General features: G+C 55.4%; 1 protein-coding gene and 1 pseudogene across 1 annotated transcript; both read right to left on the bottom strand.

Annotated features, from left to right (window-relative positions):
* Nucleotides 1-2,301: 2,301 nt before the first annotated feature.
* Nucleotides 2,302-2,426, bottom strand: LOC123570422 (small nucleolar RNA SNORA70; annotated as a pseudogene).
* Nucleotides 2,427-6,634: 4,208 nt separating this feature from the next.
* BCL3 (BCL3 transcription coactivator) lies at nt 6,635-18,284 on the bottom strand. The gene is made up of 9 exons (XM_015441828.3): nt 17,946-18,284; nt 15,591-15,744; nt 10,604-10,712; nt 9,575-9,779; nt 9,380-9,468; nt 9,070-9,147; nt 8,375-8,542; nt 7,944-8,061; nt 6,635-7,245 (listed from the first exon to the last, which is right to left on the bottom strand). The coding sequence occupies exons 1-9, from the start codon at nt 18,199-18,201 to the stop codon at nt 7,058-7,060; spliced, it is 1,365 nt and encodes a 454-aa protein (XP_015297314.1). The 5' UTR covers nt 18,202-18,284; the 3' UTR covers nt 6,635-7,057.
* Between the last annotated feature and the right edge of the window lie 355 nt (nt 18,285-18,639).

Here is an 18,639-nt window from a genome sequence, read left to right as displayed (position 1 = left end):
CAAAAAAATAAAATGAAGTAAAATAAAATAAAAATAAAAATAAAAAAGCTACTATATTTCTTCTTTTATTTATTATATTTTTTAAGACAGGGTCTCACTCTGTCACCCAGGCTGGAGCATAGTGGTGCAATCATAGGTCACTGTAACCCTGATCTCTCAGTGTCAAGTGGTCCTCCCACCTCAGCCTCCTGAGTAGCTGGGACTATAGATGCACGGTCCCATGCCTGGTTAATTTTGTGTGTGTGTGTGTGTGTGTGTTTTTGTAGAGATAGGGTTTTGTCATGTTACCCAGGCTTTGGCCATGTTAGTCAAGCCCTTTATTTTATATGTTTTTTAAAGACAGAGTCTGTCTCTGTTGTCTAGGCTGGAGTGCAGTGGTGCAATCATAGCTCATTGCAGCTTTAAACTCCTCTTTTTTTTTTTGAGATGGAGTCTCGCTGTGTCGCCCAGGCTGGAGTGCAGTGGCGTGATCTCGGCTGACTGCAAGCTCCGCCTCCCAGGTTCACCCCATTCTCCTGCCTCAGCCTCCCGAGTAGCTGGGACTACAGGCGCCTGCCACTACACCTGGCTAATTTTGCTTTTGTATTTTTAGTAGAGATGGGGTTTCATCCTGTTAGCCAGGATGGTCTTGATCTCCTGACCTTGTGATCTACCCTCCTCGGCCTCCCAAACTGCTGGGATTACAGGCGTGAGCCACTGTGCCCTGCCTCAGCCTTTGAATAGCTAGGACCACAGGTACCTAATATTAATTTTTTTTTTTGTAGAGACAGGATCTTGCTATGTTGCCCAGGCTGATCTCAAACTCCTGGGCTCAATCAGTTCTCCTGCCTTGGCCTCCAAAAGTGCTGGAATTACAGATGTGAGCCACTTCAGTCTTTTAAGAAATGGGGTCTCACTATGTTGCCCAGGCTGGTCTAAAACCCTTGGGCTCAAGTGATCCTCATGCCACAGCCTCCCAAGTAGCTATGACTACAGGTGTGTGCCACCATGCCTAGCTATATTCTTTAATTTGGTTACAACTGTGGAATAAAAAATGTAGCTAAAACACACATTTAGGCTATGACCTCATTGTTCCATTTTTTCCACCAGGACAAATAATAGGTCTCATCATCTCTACTTTTTTTCCTCTGACATCAAAACTATCAAAAATTCTTTTTTTTTTTTTTTTTTTTGAGACGGAGTCTCGCTGTGTCTCCCAGGCTGGAGTGCAGTGGCGTGATCTCGGCTCACTGCAAGCTCCGCCTCCCGGGTTCACGCCATTCTCCCGCCTCAGCCTCCCAAGTAGCTGGGATTACAGGCGCCCGCCACCACGCCCTGCTAGTTTTTTTTGTATTTTTAGTAGAGACGGGGTTTCACCATGTTAGCCAGGATAGTCTCGATCTCCTGACCTCGTGATCCACCCACCTCGGCCTCCCAAAGTGCTGGGATTACAGGCTTGAGCCACCGCGCCCGGCCTTCAAAAATTCTTAGATGATGGCAACAGCAATTCCCATTTATGAAGCTTTTTACTCAGCACCATGGCCTGTAATAAGTACTGCACATAATTTATTCTCCCTCCCCCCCTTTTTTTTTTGAGACAAGGTCTCTCTCTCTCTGTCACCCAGGCTGGAATGCAGTGGCTCAGTCTTGGTTCACCGCCTTGACCTCTTGGGCGCAAGTGATCCTCCCACCTCAGCCTCCTGAGTGGGTGGGACTACAGGCGTGCACCACCACACTGGCTAATTTTTGTTTTTCCTTTGATCTTTTTTTTTTTTTTTTTTTTTTTCTGGAGAGACAGGGTTTCACCATATTGCCCATGCTAGTCTTGAACTCCTGGGGTCAATCAATCTGCCCACCTCCAGCTCCCAAAGTGCTAGGATTACAGGCGTGAGCCACTGTGCCCTGTTCGTTTTTTTTTTTTATTGGTTTGGACAGGAAGCAGGATTTATTGGTGGGTGTGAGTAAGCAGGGCTCGCCACTATTCCAGGGGCCCATGATTGGGGGTGTACCTGATGCCACAGCCATCCGGGATGAGCTGCTTTTCAGCCACCGTGTCTTCAAATGGATTTGCACTAAACTTGGTAAAGTCCCACCTCCTTGAGATGCGGGTCTTCTGGTGGCCAGGGAACTTGAACTTGGCCCTGGGTAGGGCCTCAATCACATGTTCCATGTTCTGCAGCTTGGTGCAGATGGACGTGATGCCTTAGCCAATGTGAACCCTGGTCACCACACCCTGGGGCTTTCCAAAGGCGCCTTGCATACCTGTCTGGAGTCTAGACTGGGGTGAGGTCAAAGTCGGAAACATGAACATACATTGGAAAGGGCTATCTCCAAGGTCCCTTAAGGCCATCCCTACATGCAGCAGGCTGTGTATACTACGGAGGGCACTGCTGTTTGCGGCCACTGCATACGAGGAGGGGAGCACAATTAGCTTGACTGATATTCATATTTAAACCTTGGAGCAAACCTGCAAGTTGCTCTAAGGATTAAACATAAGTATTGGCTGGGTGCGGTGGCTCATGCCTGTAATCCCTGCACTTTGGGAGGCTGAGGCGGGCGGATCACCTGGGGTCGGAGTTTGAGACCAGTCTGATCAACATAGTGAAACCCTGTCTCTACTAAAAATACAAAAAAATTAGCTGGGCGTGATGGTGCATGCCTGTAATTCCAGCTACTTGGGAGGCTGAGGCAGGAGAATCACTTGAACCTGGGAGACAGAGGTTGTGGTGAGCCGAGATTGCACCACTGCACTCCTCCAGCCTGTGCAACAGAGGGATACTTGGTAACAACAAAACAAAACAAAACAAAACAAAAAAGAGAGACAGGATCTCCCTCTGGCATCAGGCTGGAATGCAGTGGTGTGATCATAGTTCACTGCAGCCTTGACATGCTGGGCTCAAGTGATGCTTGAACCTCAGCCTCCTAAGTAGCTGGGACTGCAGGCACACACCACCATGCTCAGCCAATACATTTTTTCATCTTTTGTAGAGACAGCGTCTCACTATGGTGACCAGGAAACATAGAAAGAATCTTTCTTTCTTTCTGTCTGTCTCTCTCTCTCTTCTTCCTTCCCTCCCTCCCTTCCTTCCTTCCTTCCTTCCTTCCTTCCTTCCTTCCTTCCTTCCTTCCTTCCTTCCTTCCCTCCCTCCCTCTCTTCCTCCCTCCCTCCTTCCTTCCTTCCACTCTCTCTTTCCTCCCCTCCCCTCCCCTTCCCTTTGAGCCAGGGTGTTGCTATGTTGCCTGGGCTGGTCTTGAACTCCTGGCCTCAAGTGATCCTCCCACCTTGCCTTCCCCAAAGTGCTGGGATTACAGGCGTGAGTCATCGTGCCTGGCCAGCAAAGGACATTCACGTACCCTTCAAGCCTGGCAGCTTCAGAGATACCGGAGCCCAGGGTCTGGGTCAGAAACACTGAAACACGGTTGCAAACAGAAAGATGCATGGACATCCCGGTCAGGAGGGCCAGGCACACACAAGTCACCCAGTCAGTGCTCACACAGGCCATCCAGAAGTGCGTGTGCACGAGTGTTTGTGTGCACACACACAGCCATTCACGGATCCCAGCGATGACATCCAGGAAGTTGTTAAGGCAGTTGGCCCCATAGATGCAACTACATTACAGAGTGATGGTGATTAAATGTTCACTATCAGCAATTCACCTGACGACCCAGAGAACCCCCACAGATTAAACAAACAAGCACACAAACAAACAAACAAAAAAACCACAAAAAACAAACAAAAAACACCTCCGTGCTGTGGTTTGAATATTTTTTCCTTCAAAACCTCATGTTGAAATTTGATCCCCTCACTGGAGACCAGGTCAACGTTGCAGTGAGCTAGGATCTCCCGCTGCACCCCAGCCTGAGTGATAGAGTGAGACTCTGTATCAAAAAAAAAATGAAGAAATTTGGACCAGGTGCAGTGGCTCACACCTGTAATCCCAGCACTTTGGGAGGCTGAGGCAGGCGGATCATTTGAGGTCGGGAGTTCGAGACCAGCCTGGCCAACATGGTGAAACCTCATCTCCACTAAAAATACAAAAATTAATTGGGCATGATGGTGCGTGCTTGTAATTCCAGCTACTCGGGAGACTGAGGCTGGATAATTGCTTGAACCTTGGAAACAAAGGCTGCAGTGAGCCGAGATTAGGCCTCTGCACTCCAGCCTGGGTGACAGAGCGAGACTCCGTCTCAAAAAAATAAAACAAAAAATTTGATTCCCAAGATTGGAGGTGGGCCTAATGTGAGGTGTGTTTGGGTCACGGGGGCAGATCCCTCATGAACAGATTAATGCCCTCCCTGGCAGGTGAATGAGTTCTCCCCGTTAACGCCCATGAGAGATGTATGTTAAAAGGAGCCTGGCACTTTTCTCTCTCTCTCTCTCGCTTCCCCTCCTGCCACGTGATCCCTGCACACGTGTGGTTCCCTTGGCCTTCTGCCATGAGTAGAAGCAGCCTGAAGCCTTCACCACAAGAAGCAGATGCTGACACCATGGTTCTTTTTTTTTTTTTTCTTTTTTTTTGAGACGGAGTCTGGCTCTGTCGCCCATTCTGGAGTGCAGTGGCGCGATCTCGGCTCACTGCAAGCTCCGCCTCCCGGGTTCACGCCATTCTCCTGCCTCAGCCTCCAGAGTAGCTGGGACTACAGGCGCCCGCCACCGCGCCCGGCAAATGTTTTGTATTTTGTAGTAGAGACGGGGTTTCACCGTGTTAGCCAGGATGGTCTCGATCTCCTGACCTCGTGATCCACCCGCCTCGGCCTCCCAAAGTGCTGGGATTACAGGCGTGAGCCACCGCGCCCGGCCACCATGGTTCTTTGATTTATTTATTTTTTGAGACAGGGTCTCACTGTTGCCCAGGCTGGAGTCAGTGGTGCGATCATAGCTCACTGCAGCCTCGAACTCACAGACTCAAGCAGTCCTCCCACCTCAGTCTTCCAAGTAGGTGGGACTACAGGTGCCTGCCACCTTGCCTGGCTATTTTTTTTTTTTGTACAGACAGGGTCTCACTATATTGCCCAGGCTGGTCTCAAACTCCTGGTCTCAAGGGATCCTCCTGCCTTAGTCTCCCAAAGTGCTGGGATTACAGGTGTGAACCTCCATGCTTGGCCTCGATTTTGGACTTCTTATGCCCAGAACTGTAAGAGAATAAATTAGCATTGTTTGACTGTCACGGTGGCTCACACCTTTTGTAATCCCAGCACTTTGGGAGGCTGAGGTGGGTGGATCACCTGAGGTCAGGAGTTCCAGATCAGCCTGGCCAAACTGTCGAAACCCTGTGTCTACTAAAAATACGAAAAACTAACCGGGTGTGGTGGTGCAGGCCTGTAGTCCCATCTACTTGGGAGACTGAGGTAGGAGAATGGCTTGAACCAGGGAAGTGGAGTTTGTCGTGAGCTGAGATTGTGCCACTGCACTCCAGCCTGGGCGACAGAGTGAGACTCTGTCTCAAAAAAAAAAAAAAAAAACAAAAAAAAGTTAGCATCATTTCAAGTCACTGAATTTGTGATTTGTTATAGTGGCAACAGGAAACCATTACAAACCCCAACTGACACACAGAGACATACCCCAGAGTCAAACTACAGATGTGTGGCTGGGCATGGTGACTCACGCTTGTAATCCCAGCACTTTGGGAAGCGAAGGCAGGCGGATCGCCTGAGGTCAGGAGTTTGAGACCAGCCTGGCCAATGTGGCAAAACCCCGTCTCTACTAAAAATACAAAAATTAGCCAGGCGTGCTGGTGCGCGCCTGTAGTCCCAGTTACTTAGGGGGCTGGGGCAGGAGAATCTCTTGAACCCAGGAGGTGGAGGTTGCAGTGAGCCGAGATCGTGCCATTGCACTCTAGCCTGGGCGACAGAGTGAGACTCCGTCTCAAAACAAAAAAACAACAAAAAAACCACAGATGTGGTCCATTAGAGAGGCCCCCTGGAACCACTGAGTAAAAGTGCCTCACGCCATGTAAGGCAGTCACACCTCAACAATCACAGCATCACCCCAGATTCAATGTTAGGAACACTCCCAAACACCACACACTCGGCCAGCCAGAGACGACTGGGGCTGAAGTCAGCTGTGGGTTATCACCGGGACCCCCACACTACAGAAACACATATGCCCGGGCTCACTACGGAATCCAACAGGGTGCCCTGGAAAGATATCACACACTGGCCAGGTGCGGTGGTTCATGCCTGTAATCCCAGCACTTTGGGAGGCTGACATGGGAGGATCATGAGGTCAGGAGTTCGAGACCAGCCCCACCAACATGGTGAAACCCCATCTCTACTAAAAATACAAAAATTAGCCGGGCGTGGTGGTGCACGCCTGTAATCCCAGCTACTCAGGAGGCTGAGGCAGGAGAATCGCTTGAACTTGGGAGGCGGAGGTTGCAGTGAGCCGAGATCGTGCCACTGCGCTCCAGCTTGGGTGACAGAGCAAGACTCTGTCTTGGGGAAATAAAAAAAAGATACCACACACCATGTTCTCCTTAGAAACAATGGCACAGTGACAATGATGGCAACATTCAAAATCAAACACACCAGAAGTCCCAGAGTGATACACAGGAGATTGTCTGTCTGAGACTCACAACATCACTCTGGGAGTCAACTGGATTCAGTGCACTTCCGCCAGGTCCATCTCATGAAAGAGGCCCATGCACCCAAGGGATATGGTACAAAAATAGTTTATTACAAAAGAAATCCAACCAAAATGCTTAATAATTTACATCGTGATCCGTGTCCGTTACAGCCCACCTCTCCCCTCCTCAGTTGTCTGGTAGAGTGTGGAGGGGAGTGGCTGTTCCCTGGGTCCACCAGCTCTGGGAGGGGACACGGAAATGGAAGATGTGGGTGGCATTCCGGACAGGGACTGGTGCCTGAGAATACTGGGGTCAGAGTTCTGGGCAGGGAGCGAGATGGGGGAACTGTGCTCAGAAGAGGGGCTGTATGGGTAGGTGCATGTGCTTCTGTGCAAATCCTGGTCCCGAAGATGGGGGGGGGCAGAGTGAGATCTTCACAGTTTCCAGAAGGGTTGACCCCACAGGGCAGGGGGCCCCTCCTCATGAGTCCAAGATCTGCCCCCCCATCCCCCTCAGCTGCCTCCTGGAGCTGGGGAGGAGGGCACCGGCCGGCCAGGGCCTCGGAGGACCCCGGCAAAGGGCAGGAAGGCAGGTGGAGATGGGGAAGGAAGGAAGAAATTGGGAGGAGCCATGGGGAATCCAGGGGGGTCCTTGGGGGGAGACTGGGAGGGTGAGGAGGACGGTGATGCAGAGAGAAGACCTGAGGAAGGAAGAGAGACAGAGGGGGAGGGTGGTGAGAGGCTAGACCCAGAGAGCAGGGCTGGGGCCTGAGATCTGGGTCTAAGGGAGGAGGGACTGGGGGTCTGAAGGAGGAGGGGCTGGGGGTCTGGACTCTTGGATCTGAGGAAGGAGGTGCAGGAGGTCTGAGGGAGAAGGGGCTAGGGGTCTAAAGTCCTGGGTCTGAGGAAAGAGGCATTGGGGACCTAGACTCCTGGGTCTGAAGGAAGAGGGGCTGGGGGTCTGAAGGAGGAGGGACTGGGGTCTGAAGGAGAAGAGGCCAGGGGTGTGGACTTCTGGGTCTGAGGGAGGAGGGGCTGGGAATCTGGATTCCTGGGTCTGAGGGAGGAGGGGCTGAGGTTTGAGAGAAGAGGGACTGGGGGTGTGAGGGAAGAGGGGCTGAAGTCTGAGGGAGGAGGGGCTGGGGGGGGTCTGGTGGAGGAGGGGCTGCGGTCTGAAGGAGGAGGGGCCAGGGGTCTGGACTCCTGGGTCTGAGGGAGGAGGCTAGGGGCCTGGAATCTTGGGGCTGAGGAAGGAGGGGGTACGGTTTGGGATTCCTGTGTCTGAGAGAGGAGGCTAGGGGCCTGGACTCCTGGATCTGAGGGAGGAGGGGCCGTGGGTTGGGATTCCTGGGTCTGAGGGAGGAGGCGCCAGGGCTGGAGGTTGGGAGCGGTTTCTCACCATTGGAGCTAAGGCGGCTGCTGCTCTCGGGGGAGGTGTTGGCGCTCCGGTCAGGGGAGGGGTCTGGCTGGGAGGTGGAAGCAGGCCGGGCGGCCTTCCCCCTCAGGATGTCGATGACCTGTAGGAAGATGGGCGTCACCATAGAGCCACCCCTGCCTCACAGCCCTCTCTCCTTCTATCCCTCCTAGCTCACAGGATCCAGATGGTGGCCTCTCCATCTCTCAGTAGGAAAAGATGGGCAAGGCACTTCTTTTCTTGGTGCCAGTCTCTCCTCATTTCTGGAACTCACACCCTCGCTCTCAGAGACTCACCCACCCCCCACCACGCAGCGGCACAGACACCCTCACACCTCTGCGCTCTGGCACACTCTCCTGCCACCAGCCCGCGGACACACGTGTGCAAGGGGCATGCCCACAGCCGCCCTGGCTCACCCTGCGGCTGCGCGCCACCATCAGCGGCGTGTCGTTGTGGCAGTTCTTGAGGCTGCTGTCAGCGCCGCTGCGGACCAGTGTGCGCACCAGCGGGAGGAGCCCGCGGCCGGACGCTGAGTGCAGCGCGGAGCTGCCGGAGTACATTTGTGCGTTCACGTTGGCGCCGTGCTGCGGGGCGGGAGGGCCGGGTCAGGAGGGCGCGCGGGTCACCCGGGGCAAGGGAACAGAGGCTGGAGGCCCGGGTAGGTGGCCCGCACGTTGGGCGACACCGGATGGGGTGGGGTCACAGGAAGGTAGGAGCGACAGCCAAGGGCGGGCCAAGCGGGACTGCGCTGGCGGCGCTGAATGAACCGGAGCTGGACACCGAGGCCCGCGCCCCAAGGAGTTGGGGGGGGCTGGAGGGGGGAAGGACAATGCGTGGACAGGGCCTAGCTGGAAGGTGGGGTCGGCCAGGCCAACGCAGGGCGGGACCTAGGCCGTTGAGGGGGCAGGGGAGGAATGGGACATGTTCGTAGCCAGGGGCGTGGAGTCCGAGGGTTGAGAGAACTAGGCCTTAAAGGAAGGGTGAGAGCTGGATGCGGAGCAGGAGCAAGAGCCAGAACTGGAAGGCGGGGTCAGAGGTAGAGGCTGGGGCCAGAGCCGGGTTGGGGTCAGAGGACAGGGTGGGCGCGAGGCTCAGGGGGCGCTGTACGCACCTGCAGCAGCAGCTGCACCATGCTAAGGCTGTTGTTTTCCACGGCGTGGATGAGCGGGGAGCGGCCGCTCTTAATGTCCTGCGGCGGGGAGGGAAGGTCTTTGAGTTTCTCCAAGCTCTGCTCCAGCAGCTGGCGACCCGCATCCCGACCGCATCCCATTCGTGGGGTCCAGCTTCTCTCATGGGTCGGATACTCCAAGCCCCGCCCCACGCGGGCGCTCTCCCACGCCAGCCCCACACTGGCCCCGCCCCCGACAAGACCCCGCCCCTGCTAAGGCCCGGCTCCCTCCCAGCTCCTAGTGCGCGCTCACCACGGCGTCGATGTCGGCACCGCGCTCCAGTAAGAGCTGCACGGTTTCTTGGCACTCTGTGTTCACTGCCACGTGCAGGGCGGTGAGCCCTGAGGGAGGGGAAGGCTTGGTGAAACCTAGGCCTGGGGCTTTGCGGACGCTGATGGACTCCAGGTCCGCTGGATAGCCCAGCCGTGCCCCGCGGTAGATACTTACCGTCGTAATTGCGGGCCTCCAGGTCCAACGTGCCAGGAACTGCGCTGTCCAGCAGGGCTCGCAGGCAGGTTGGGCTGCGGTGCTCGCACGCCAGGTGGGCGGCCGTCTGGCCATGGCGGTCCAGCGCCATGGGGCTGGCACCAGCTGTCACCAGGAGCCGGACCACAGACGGTAATGTGGTGATCACAGCCAGGTGGAGCGGTGTCTGGGGAACAGTGACTGTGAGGGACCTGTGTCCAGCCCTGCTCTCTAGTCCTGCCTCCCTCAGGTTTTCTGAACCCTTACTCCTCATCCTGCAGTCTTTCCCAGGAACAGAAACCTGAGACACCTCCTGTCTCAGATTCAAGAGTGGGGGACCCATGCTCCTCCTTCCCCAGGACCCAGAAGACTGGGCCTCCAACCTCCTCTTTCCCTAGTACCGGGATTCTGGGTCCCCAGCCCCCTCCGTCTTCATCTAGGAGGTCTTTAGGCTCCCTCCCTCTCAGGAACAAGGAGTCCAAGACCCAGAGCCCTTCTTCCCCAGGAACCGGGAGCCTGGAGCACCTCGCTACTTAGAGTCCAGACCCCCAGCCCTCCTCCCTCAGACCCAGGAGCCCAAGCCCCCAGCCCTCCTCCCTCAGACCCAGGAGCCCAAGCCCCCAGCCCTCCTCCCTCAGACCCAGGAGCCCAAGCCCCCAGCCCTCCTCCCTCAGACCCAGGAGCCCAAGCCCCCAGCCGTCCTCCTTCAGACCCAGGAGCCCAAGCCCCCAGCCCTCCTCCTTCAGACCCAGGAGCCCAAGCCCCCAGCCCTCCTCCCTCAGACCCAGGAGCCCAAGCCCCCAGCCCTCCTTCCTCAGACTCAGGAGCCCAGGCCTGCAGCCCTCCTCCCTCAGACCCAGGGGTCCAGGCCCCAGCCCCTCCTTCCTCAGACCCAGGAGTCCAGGCCCCCCACCCCTCCTCCTTCAGACCCAGGGGTCCAGGTCCCCAGACCCTCCTCCCTCAGACCCAGGAGTCCAGGCCCCAGCCCTCCTCCCTCAGACCCAGCCTCACCTGCCGTAGGTTGTTGTAGATGTCGAGCTCCCGGCCCCCCTGCTGGAAGAGGTTGACCAGTCGGTGCACAGCTGGCAGGTTACCCTGCACCACAGCAATATGGAGAGGCCTGGGGGTAGGGGAATGAAAGAATCACAGGCATTAGGAGCTGTTCACCTCTCACCCTCATGCTGTTGGCAATGATAACTCCAATGTGTTGAGTGCTTTGGAAATGTCCCCAGTATCCAAACACTTCTCCCCACACACTCCTTCCATCCTGATTTACCACCCACTCCTTCCCTCCTGCTTTAGCCACCACTGGCTCCCTGCTGGTCTAGCACAGTTCCATCCTCATGGTTTTCCTGATTCCACCTATGCTCTACTGTCTGTCCCCCACACAACAGCCACAGGGACCCTTTTGTTTTATTTTATTTGTTTGAGATGGAGTCTTGCTCTGTCGCCTAGGCTGGAGTGCAGTGGTGCTGTCTCACGCTCACTGCAATCTCTGCCTCCCGGGTTCAAGCGATCATCCAACCTCAGCCTCCCGAGTAGCTGGGATTACAGGCGTGTGCCATCACGCCCAGCTAATTTTTGTATTTTTAGTAGAGACAGGGTTTCACCATGTTGGCCAGGCTGGTCTCTAACTGCTGGGTTCAAGTGATCCTCCTGTTTCAGCCTCCCGCAAGTGCTGGGATTACAGGCATGAGCCACCATGCCCAGTCTGGAACAAAAGTTTTGACTAAAAGGGAGATAAGGACAAACTGGGATGGGGCCATTGTTCTGGAGGCTATACAGCCCAGAACCCCCTTCCAGACTGAAGGACTTACTCCCTCAGCTTCTGGGAAGATCATCAGCTTTCAGACCATTTGGGAATTACCCTCAGCTGAAGAGAGCTGCTTGCCCAAGGTCACGCCCCATGTGAATCAAGAGCAGTTGCCCTTCAATGGCATCCAGTCACTGGTTAATGCCAGCGTAGAAGGCCTAGCCTCCTGACCCCAATGCTGAAGGCCATTCCAGCTTCAATATTCTCTGTGGGATGGCTGAGGCCGCGCAGAGGCGACACTGCAGCTCAACTTCTCCTTCTGCCCAGATGGGCTTCCTTCATCCCACAGGTGTTGATGGAGAGCATTTCCAAGGAACTTCCTGCTCAGTTTCCAGAGACCCCAACCTGGAACAGCTATTTGGAGACTGATGTGTGTGTGTGCGCGCGCGCGCGCGTGCGTGTGCACACCTGTGCATGTTTGCTTGGGATGGGGGACAGAGTGGAGGACCCAAGGAGGCCTGTGTGTACACAGTGGGCGGCAGGATCTTTATTTAAAGTCTGTTTACTGAGTAATTCCTTTCTCACCACCACTCGTCTCTCTCGTGGAATGTGTCTGTAGAATCCAGTTTAAACCAGCCTCCCAGGTGGTTCTGATGGAAATGAAGAAATCCTGGGGCCAGAGTTGCAAATTGGGCCACAACCGCTCCTAGCCTAGCCGTGTGCTAGGGCAAAGCCATGGCGGCCTTTTGGAGCCTCAGTTTTCTGCTAGGTGAAGTACAGCGCCCACATGCCAGGGTGCGATCACGCAGGTGAATTGCTGAACCTGACTCCTAATTCGTGAAAAACCAAATTTAAAAATAAAACGTTGAGGGAGGGGCCGGTGTCCCTGGTAAGGCCCCTCGCTTCTCTGCATCTCCCAGGACCCCTGGCCTAGGTCCCTCTCGGGGCGGCCAGGGTTAAGTGAGGGCAGACGGAGCGAATGATTTCAGAGAAACCGTCCAGGCCTGAGTTCCCATAAACGCGCGGGCCGCAGGGGGTGGGGCGGGGCTGGAGGAAGTGGGGACGGGAGGGGCGACCCAGCCCTCGGACTTCCAGTAACAGGTCTGCTGGGCGGGGCTCCGCTTCCTGCTCCCGGGGGAGGGAAGCCTGTCCCGCCGGGGATCTACCCTGGCCACCCCCGGCACCCCAACTTCCATCCTCGAATGGGGCGGGGGAAAGGGGAGCCCAGCCAAAGAAGACCTAGCTCCCTTGAGGTGTGTGTGTTGTGGGGGGGGGGGCATATAATCCCGAGTCCTCCAGCCTGGGGGACCCTCTGGAACTCCACCCGTTAGGGTTCAGACTCCAGCTGGCTGCAAGTCCTCCTTATCCCGGCATCCACTCCCAACATCTCTCTGGGAGCCAGAAATAGCCCTAACTCTTCTTTAAGAATAAGGACGTCCCCCGTCCTTCGGAGCTCCAGGATCCCAAACTACCTTGCCTGTCCTTGTCCCCTCAGAGACCCAGAAATACAGCGCCTCAATCCCTGCCCTTTTGGGGACACTGACTTTCAGGCCCCTCGGCGTGAGCAGTTTCACCCGCCCAGCGCTTAGAATGTCCTGCCGCCGCTGTCGTGAAATTCTTAAGTTTTGAGCAAGGGACTCTGCAAATTTCTGTATCTGGTCCTGCCCCTAAAGTCCCTCTGAGTGCCAGGTCCCCAAGCTGCCAAGCTGCTCCTCATCCCCTCGGAGATTAAGGAATAGTTTCCCAACTTCTGCCTTCTGAGACTCAGAACATCCCCCCCACACCGCCCCCCGTCATCCCGCCCCCTCCCCAGGTTTCTAGCTGCCCAGTCCCTAACCTCTTGGGGGTCCAAATGCCCCAAGGCTCGTACCCGCCTGTGAGAAGATGCAAGCCCAGCCTCCCAACCTTTTGGCTTCTGCGGTGACCCAGACTTAGCGTCCCCCGCCCTCCTCGCCCCCACTGCCCGCCCCCGCGGGTGTGAAGTGGAGCCGGTGGCGCAGGCTGGGGCCGGGCCGCTGCCCGTTCCGGTAAAGTCTCAGCCCCAGCGGAAGGGGTTAAGGTTGGAGGAAGCGCCAGGAGGGGGGAGGCTGCGAGTGAGTGACGGGTGCTGACGTGGGGGAGGCAGAGCAGCTGGGTTGCGGTCAAGTTCTGCGGGAAGGGATTTCCCCCAGCAGGCAGCTGAGGCAGAAGTGTTTGCCTTGGGGGAGAGTCGGGGAGGGAAGGTGGGGGGAGGGCCCGGGACTGGAGACTGGTGGGCCGAGCGGCCTCTAGCAAGCACACTGCTTTTCAACGGCATGGAGAGTTCACCCCTGGGGGCAGAGACTAATTAAGTCCACTTCATAGATGACCCCCCAGAGGTACCTAGAAGGGGAGGGAACTAGGTTTTATTAGCTCTTTATAATCTCAGCCACTTTCTCCTGCTAGGGCTCTCAAGATGGCCTGCAACCACCCTGGGAGCTCTGCTCAAACACTACCCATTTCCATGCATTGAGCACTCACTCTTTGCCCAGCCCTGTTCTGTGCACTGTATTAAAACATGTATACAAGATCTCACTGAATCCTAATTGTGATAGGTGCTATTATGAGATCCAGTTTCCAAATAGGGAAACTGAGACTCAGTGACATGAAATCACTCAGTGGGCCAGTGGCGGAGCAGCCCCCCTGCTACTTCTCTGCAGAAGTAGGCCTGTTCATCTCTACCTGTGGTTTCCAGGCCCCAGACTAATTCTCACATAAGCGCTTTGTATAAATCATGTCATTTCTTCCTCCCAGAGACCCTCACACGTGATGGTTCCTGTTTTTACAGAGAGGGAAACTGAGGCATAGAGTGAGGAGAAAGTGGCCATGCTGAGATTCAAACCCAGGTCGATAGAATAATAAGAATCATGATGATCAATTGTAGTGAGTGCTTACTATGTGCTAGGCACAGACTAAACCCTCCCGTGCAACACTTCTCAGCAGCCTCACAAACATGTTCTTCAAACTGCAGGTGATAAACCGTGGGGGTTATGAAATCAGTTTAGGGGATCTTCAAATTAATGTAGTGGGCTGTGACCACAAAACAATGAAGTCGACTAGAATAGAAAATGGCAAAGTAAAGCTGTAAAGCTGGGCTCGGTGGCTCGCACCTGTAATCTCAGCACTTTGGGAGGCTGAGGTGGGAACATGACTTGAGCCCAGGAGTTTGAGACCAGTCTGGACAACATAGCAAGACCACCATGTCACTACAAAAAATATATATATATATTAGACAGGTGTGGGAGGAGTGCCTGTGGTCCCAGTTACTCAGGAGGCTGAGGCGGGAGGATCACCTGAGCCCAAGAGATCAAGGCTACAGTGAGCTATGATTGCACCACTGCACTCCAGCCTGGGTGACAGATCGAGACCCTGTCTCAGAAAAAAAAAATAGAAAAAAAAGAAAAAAAAAAAGGAAAAAAAGAAAATGTCAAAGTAGAACCCACATAGTAAGGGTGAGTATTGTTTCATTTTGTGCAACTTTAATTTCAGGTTTGTGTGTGTGTGTGTGTGTGTGTGTGTGTGTGTGTGTGTGTGTGTGCTGGGTTTGAGATAAAGTAATAGTAATATTAACAAACACTCAACATTTATGCCAGGTCCAGTGATAGGAGTTTTACATGTATAATTCATATAGTAAGTTAATCAATGAACTGTCTTTCTTAAGTTGTGATAAAAAATCTGAAGACCACTGTTCCAAAAATAGTGTTCTAGGGGTGGGCTTGGGGCTCATGCCTGTAATCCCAGCACTTTGGGAGGCCAAGGTGAGTGGATCACTGGAGGTCAGGAGTTGGAGACCAGTCTGGCCAACATGGTGAAACCCTGTCTCTATCAAAAAATACAAAACTTAGCTGGGCGTGGCAGTGGGCACCTGTAGTCTCAGCTACTGGGGAGGTTGAGGCACGAGACTTGCTTGAACCTGGGAGGTGGAGGTTGCAGTATGCCGAGATCATGCCACTGCACTCCAGCCTGGGCGACAGAGTGAGACCCTGTCTCAAAAATCAAAAACAAAAACCAAACAAAAATAGTGCCCTAGGAAGTAAATGCTTTCCGGGTGCCCATTATTCAGAGGAGGAAACTGAGGCTCAGAGAGGGGAAGGGCCTTATTCAAGGTCACACAGCCTGTGGTAGAGACCGAGTTCTGACTCAGGTCCACGGGAGCTGAGTGGCCCTGTGTTATGGACAGCTGGTCTTCCCAACCACCCCTCCCCTTAATAGGGGACTATCACTCACGTGTCTCCGTCCTCATCTGCTCGGGTGGCCATGGCGATGTCAGCAGAAAGGGGGTGTTCCATGGGGCACATCATGGGGTACAGGGGTGTAGGCAGGTTCACCAGAGGAAACGGGGAGCCCATGGTCCGAGTGGGGTACAAAGGCAGTAAGGCTCCTAGGCAATGGAGGACAGAGGAGGGACATGGGTGAGGCCACACTCACAGACCCTCAACCTGCTCCCCACTTCTAGATCGCTCCCTACTTCTAGATCTTTGCTCCTGCAGTGTCACCTACCTTTTCTCCCAGGTCCCTTTTGCATCCTATACTGGGTCCTCAGGGCCTAAAACAAACCCCCTTCCACATCCCTCCTCTGGGCTCCGGCAGCTTCCTCTCCCTCCAGGGCTGGTCACCCTTATTGTCACTTATCTTCTGACCCCAATCTCCAATCAGACAAAGGGTCCCTTAAGAACAGAGGGCGCACCCATCATCACCTAGCAGGGAACCTGAGGGACTGTCTGCGGAGTGATTGTGTGGCTGATGAAGAGCTGGGTGCAGGGTGTGGGATAAATGTAGAGTGGGTTTGGAGAGAATGGAGGGAGAGAGGAGGTGTCACCAGAAGCCTGTTCAAACTGTTTTTGAGATGGAGTCTTGCTCTGTTGCCCAGACTGGAGTGCAGTGGCACGATCTTGCCTCACTGCAACCTCCGCCTCCCAGGTTCAAGCGATTCTCCTGCCTCAGCCTCCCAGGTAGCTGGAATTACAGATGCTCACCACCACATGTGGGTAATTTTAGATCAAACTGTTAAAAAAGGGGCCATGGCAGGCCGGGGGCAGTGGCTTGTGCCTCTAACACCAATACTTTGGGAGGCCGAGGCGGGTGGATCACCTGAGCTCAGGAGTTCAATACTAGTCTGTGCAACATGGTGAAACCCTGTCTCCACTAAAAATACAAAAATTAGCCAAGTGTGGTGGTGCATGCCTGTAATCCCAGCTACTCGGGAGGCCGAGGCACAAGAATTGCTTGAACTTGGGAGTCGGAGGTTGCAATGAGCTGAGATCACGCCAATGCACTTCAGTCTGGGTGACAGAGCAAAACTCTGTCTCAAAAAAACAAAACAAAGCAAAACAAAAACAAAAGGCGGGGGACCACAGCAGCAGGCAAATCTATACCAACCCATCACACAGACGGGGAAAACTGAGGCCTGCGTTCTTACTCTTGGAATGGGAAAGCTGGGAGGCCGTGGCAGAACTCCTGACGCATATAGCTTGAGGCTCTCCAGCTGTCACACTGATGGGGTGGGAGGTGCAGAAACTACCTAAAGTCTTGGGGCTCTGGAGAAGGGCTCTCTGCAGCTTTGGGGGTCAATTGGGGATGGTGACACGGCTACAGCTGTGCTAGGGGACACCCCTTCTTGAGATCAGGGATGGAGATGGGTTGGAGGGAAAAGTGTGCTGTCTTTGTCCTCTGCTGATCCTTGTGGGTCCTCTGTTCTTGAACTCTCAAGTTTCCAGGTCCCCGTATCTCCAATACCAGGCCTTGGGGCCCTGAGGCTTTCTGTCTGGAGACCCCTGAATCTTTCATCCTGCCTCTAAATTACCCAGAGTCTCAGAATTACCCAATCTTAGGATCCTCAGTCCCCCGATCCCCTCCGGCCCACCTGATCTTGACCTCAAATAGGACCCTGATCGCTCGTGGTCCCACATAACTGAGTACCCAGAACCCCGGGTCTCTGTTCCCCTGGGTCCTCAAGACCCCCTGGTATCTGGGTCCCTGGAGCTCTGGTTCATTCCCTTGGATCCTTGTGATCCCAGGTATTGGGGTGCTCAGAACCCCATCTCTGTTTTCATAATGCCCATGTCTCCAGATATCTTGGGTTCCTGAGATTGTGACATCCTGAGATCCTCAGTATCTGTCTCCTTAGAACCCCAGTCTCTGTTACCCTGACTTCCTTTGATTCTAATAGCAGGATACAAGGAACCCCAGTTTCTCCAGCCCAGCTCAGCTTCCTCATAACCCTACACATCTGGTTTAAAAGCTTGTACTTTTTTGTCCCCAGGACACCAGGCTCTGTGTCCTGATTCCTTGACACCCCCATATTTGTACCAGTGGGCATTGTCCCTGGCCCCCCCATGTCACTCAGCCCTTGGGCTCTGCCCCCCAGGGTCCCCAAACCCCCAGATGCCTGTGTCCCAAGGCACAGCTTACTGGCTCCCTGATGATCTCCTATCTGTATCCCTGGAACCTGGGGTTACATCCTCTTGTCCCCCAGGTTCCTGGAGATAGACGGGTTTGTGCCTCCAGCTGTGTCTCCTGGCTCTGGTGACCCTATGCTCTGTGTGGCTCCTACCAGGCCCAGACCCTCGGGGGGCCACTCACCCGGGTAGTACAGCGCCTCCGGCCTGGCCAGGCCGTGGGGGGGCCCGGGGACCGCCGGCAGGTCGCAGCCGCCGCGCAGGGGGTCCAGGGGGACAACAAGGCCCGCAGCGCCGCGGGGAGCGGCGGGCTCCGGGGAGGGCGCGCGCAGCGGGCGCTTGCGGAGCGGCAGTGCGGCGCCCGGGAGTCCGGCGGCCTTGGGTCGGGTGCGCAGGTCCACGGGCCCCTCGTCCATGGCCCCCGCGGGGCATCGGGGCATGGGGCCGCCGGGGACGGCGGCCGGAGAGCTGCTGGGCTCGGCTGCACGGGAGGGTGGTTTCGCCGGGCGCCGGGACTTCCCCTGCAGCCGGCTGAACTGAAGGGACTTTTGTCGGCCGGGGCGGTGCCGGCCGCCCGCCTCCCCGCCCCCGGCCCCCCCCGGGGCCACCCGTACGCCCCAGGGGTTTCCTGGACCCGCCGCTGCTCCCGCCGCTCTGCGGTGCAGCCTGCTGTGCGCCCCGCCCGCGCCGCGCCCCGCTTGCCCCCTCCCGGCCCGCGGCGCCCCGGGCAGCCAGGCCTTGGCGGGGGAGTGGGAGGAAAGGAGGGGTGGGGAGAGAGGAGGCGGGGTCGGAGGGTGGGGGGGTGTCCCTACCCCTGCTGCCAAGGGCCGCTCTCAGTCTCTCTGCCTCTGTTTTTATCTTTCTGGCTCTATCTCTCA

This window comes from Macaca fascicularis, chromosome 19 (assembly GCF_037993035.2).
Source record: "Macaca fascicularis isolate 582-1 chromosome 19, T2T-MFA8v1.1".
NCBI classification, from domain to species: Eukaryota; Metazoa; Chordata; class Mammalia; order Primates; family Cercopithecidae; genus Macaca; species Macaca fascicularis.
The sequence above is the reverse complement of the archived record's forward strand: the minus strand, read 5'-3'. Positions and strand labels throughout refer to the sequence as shown.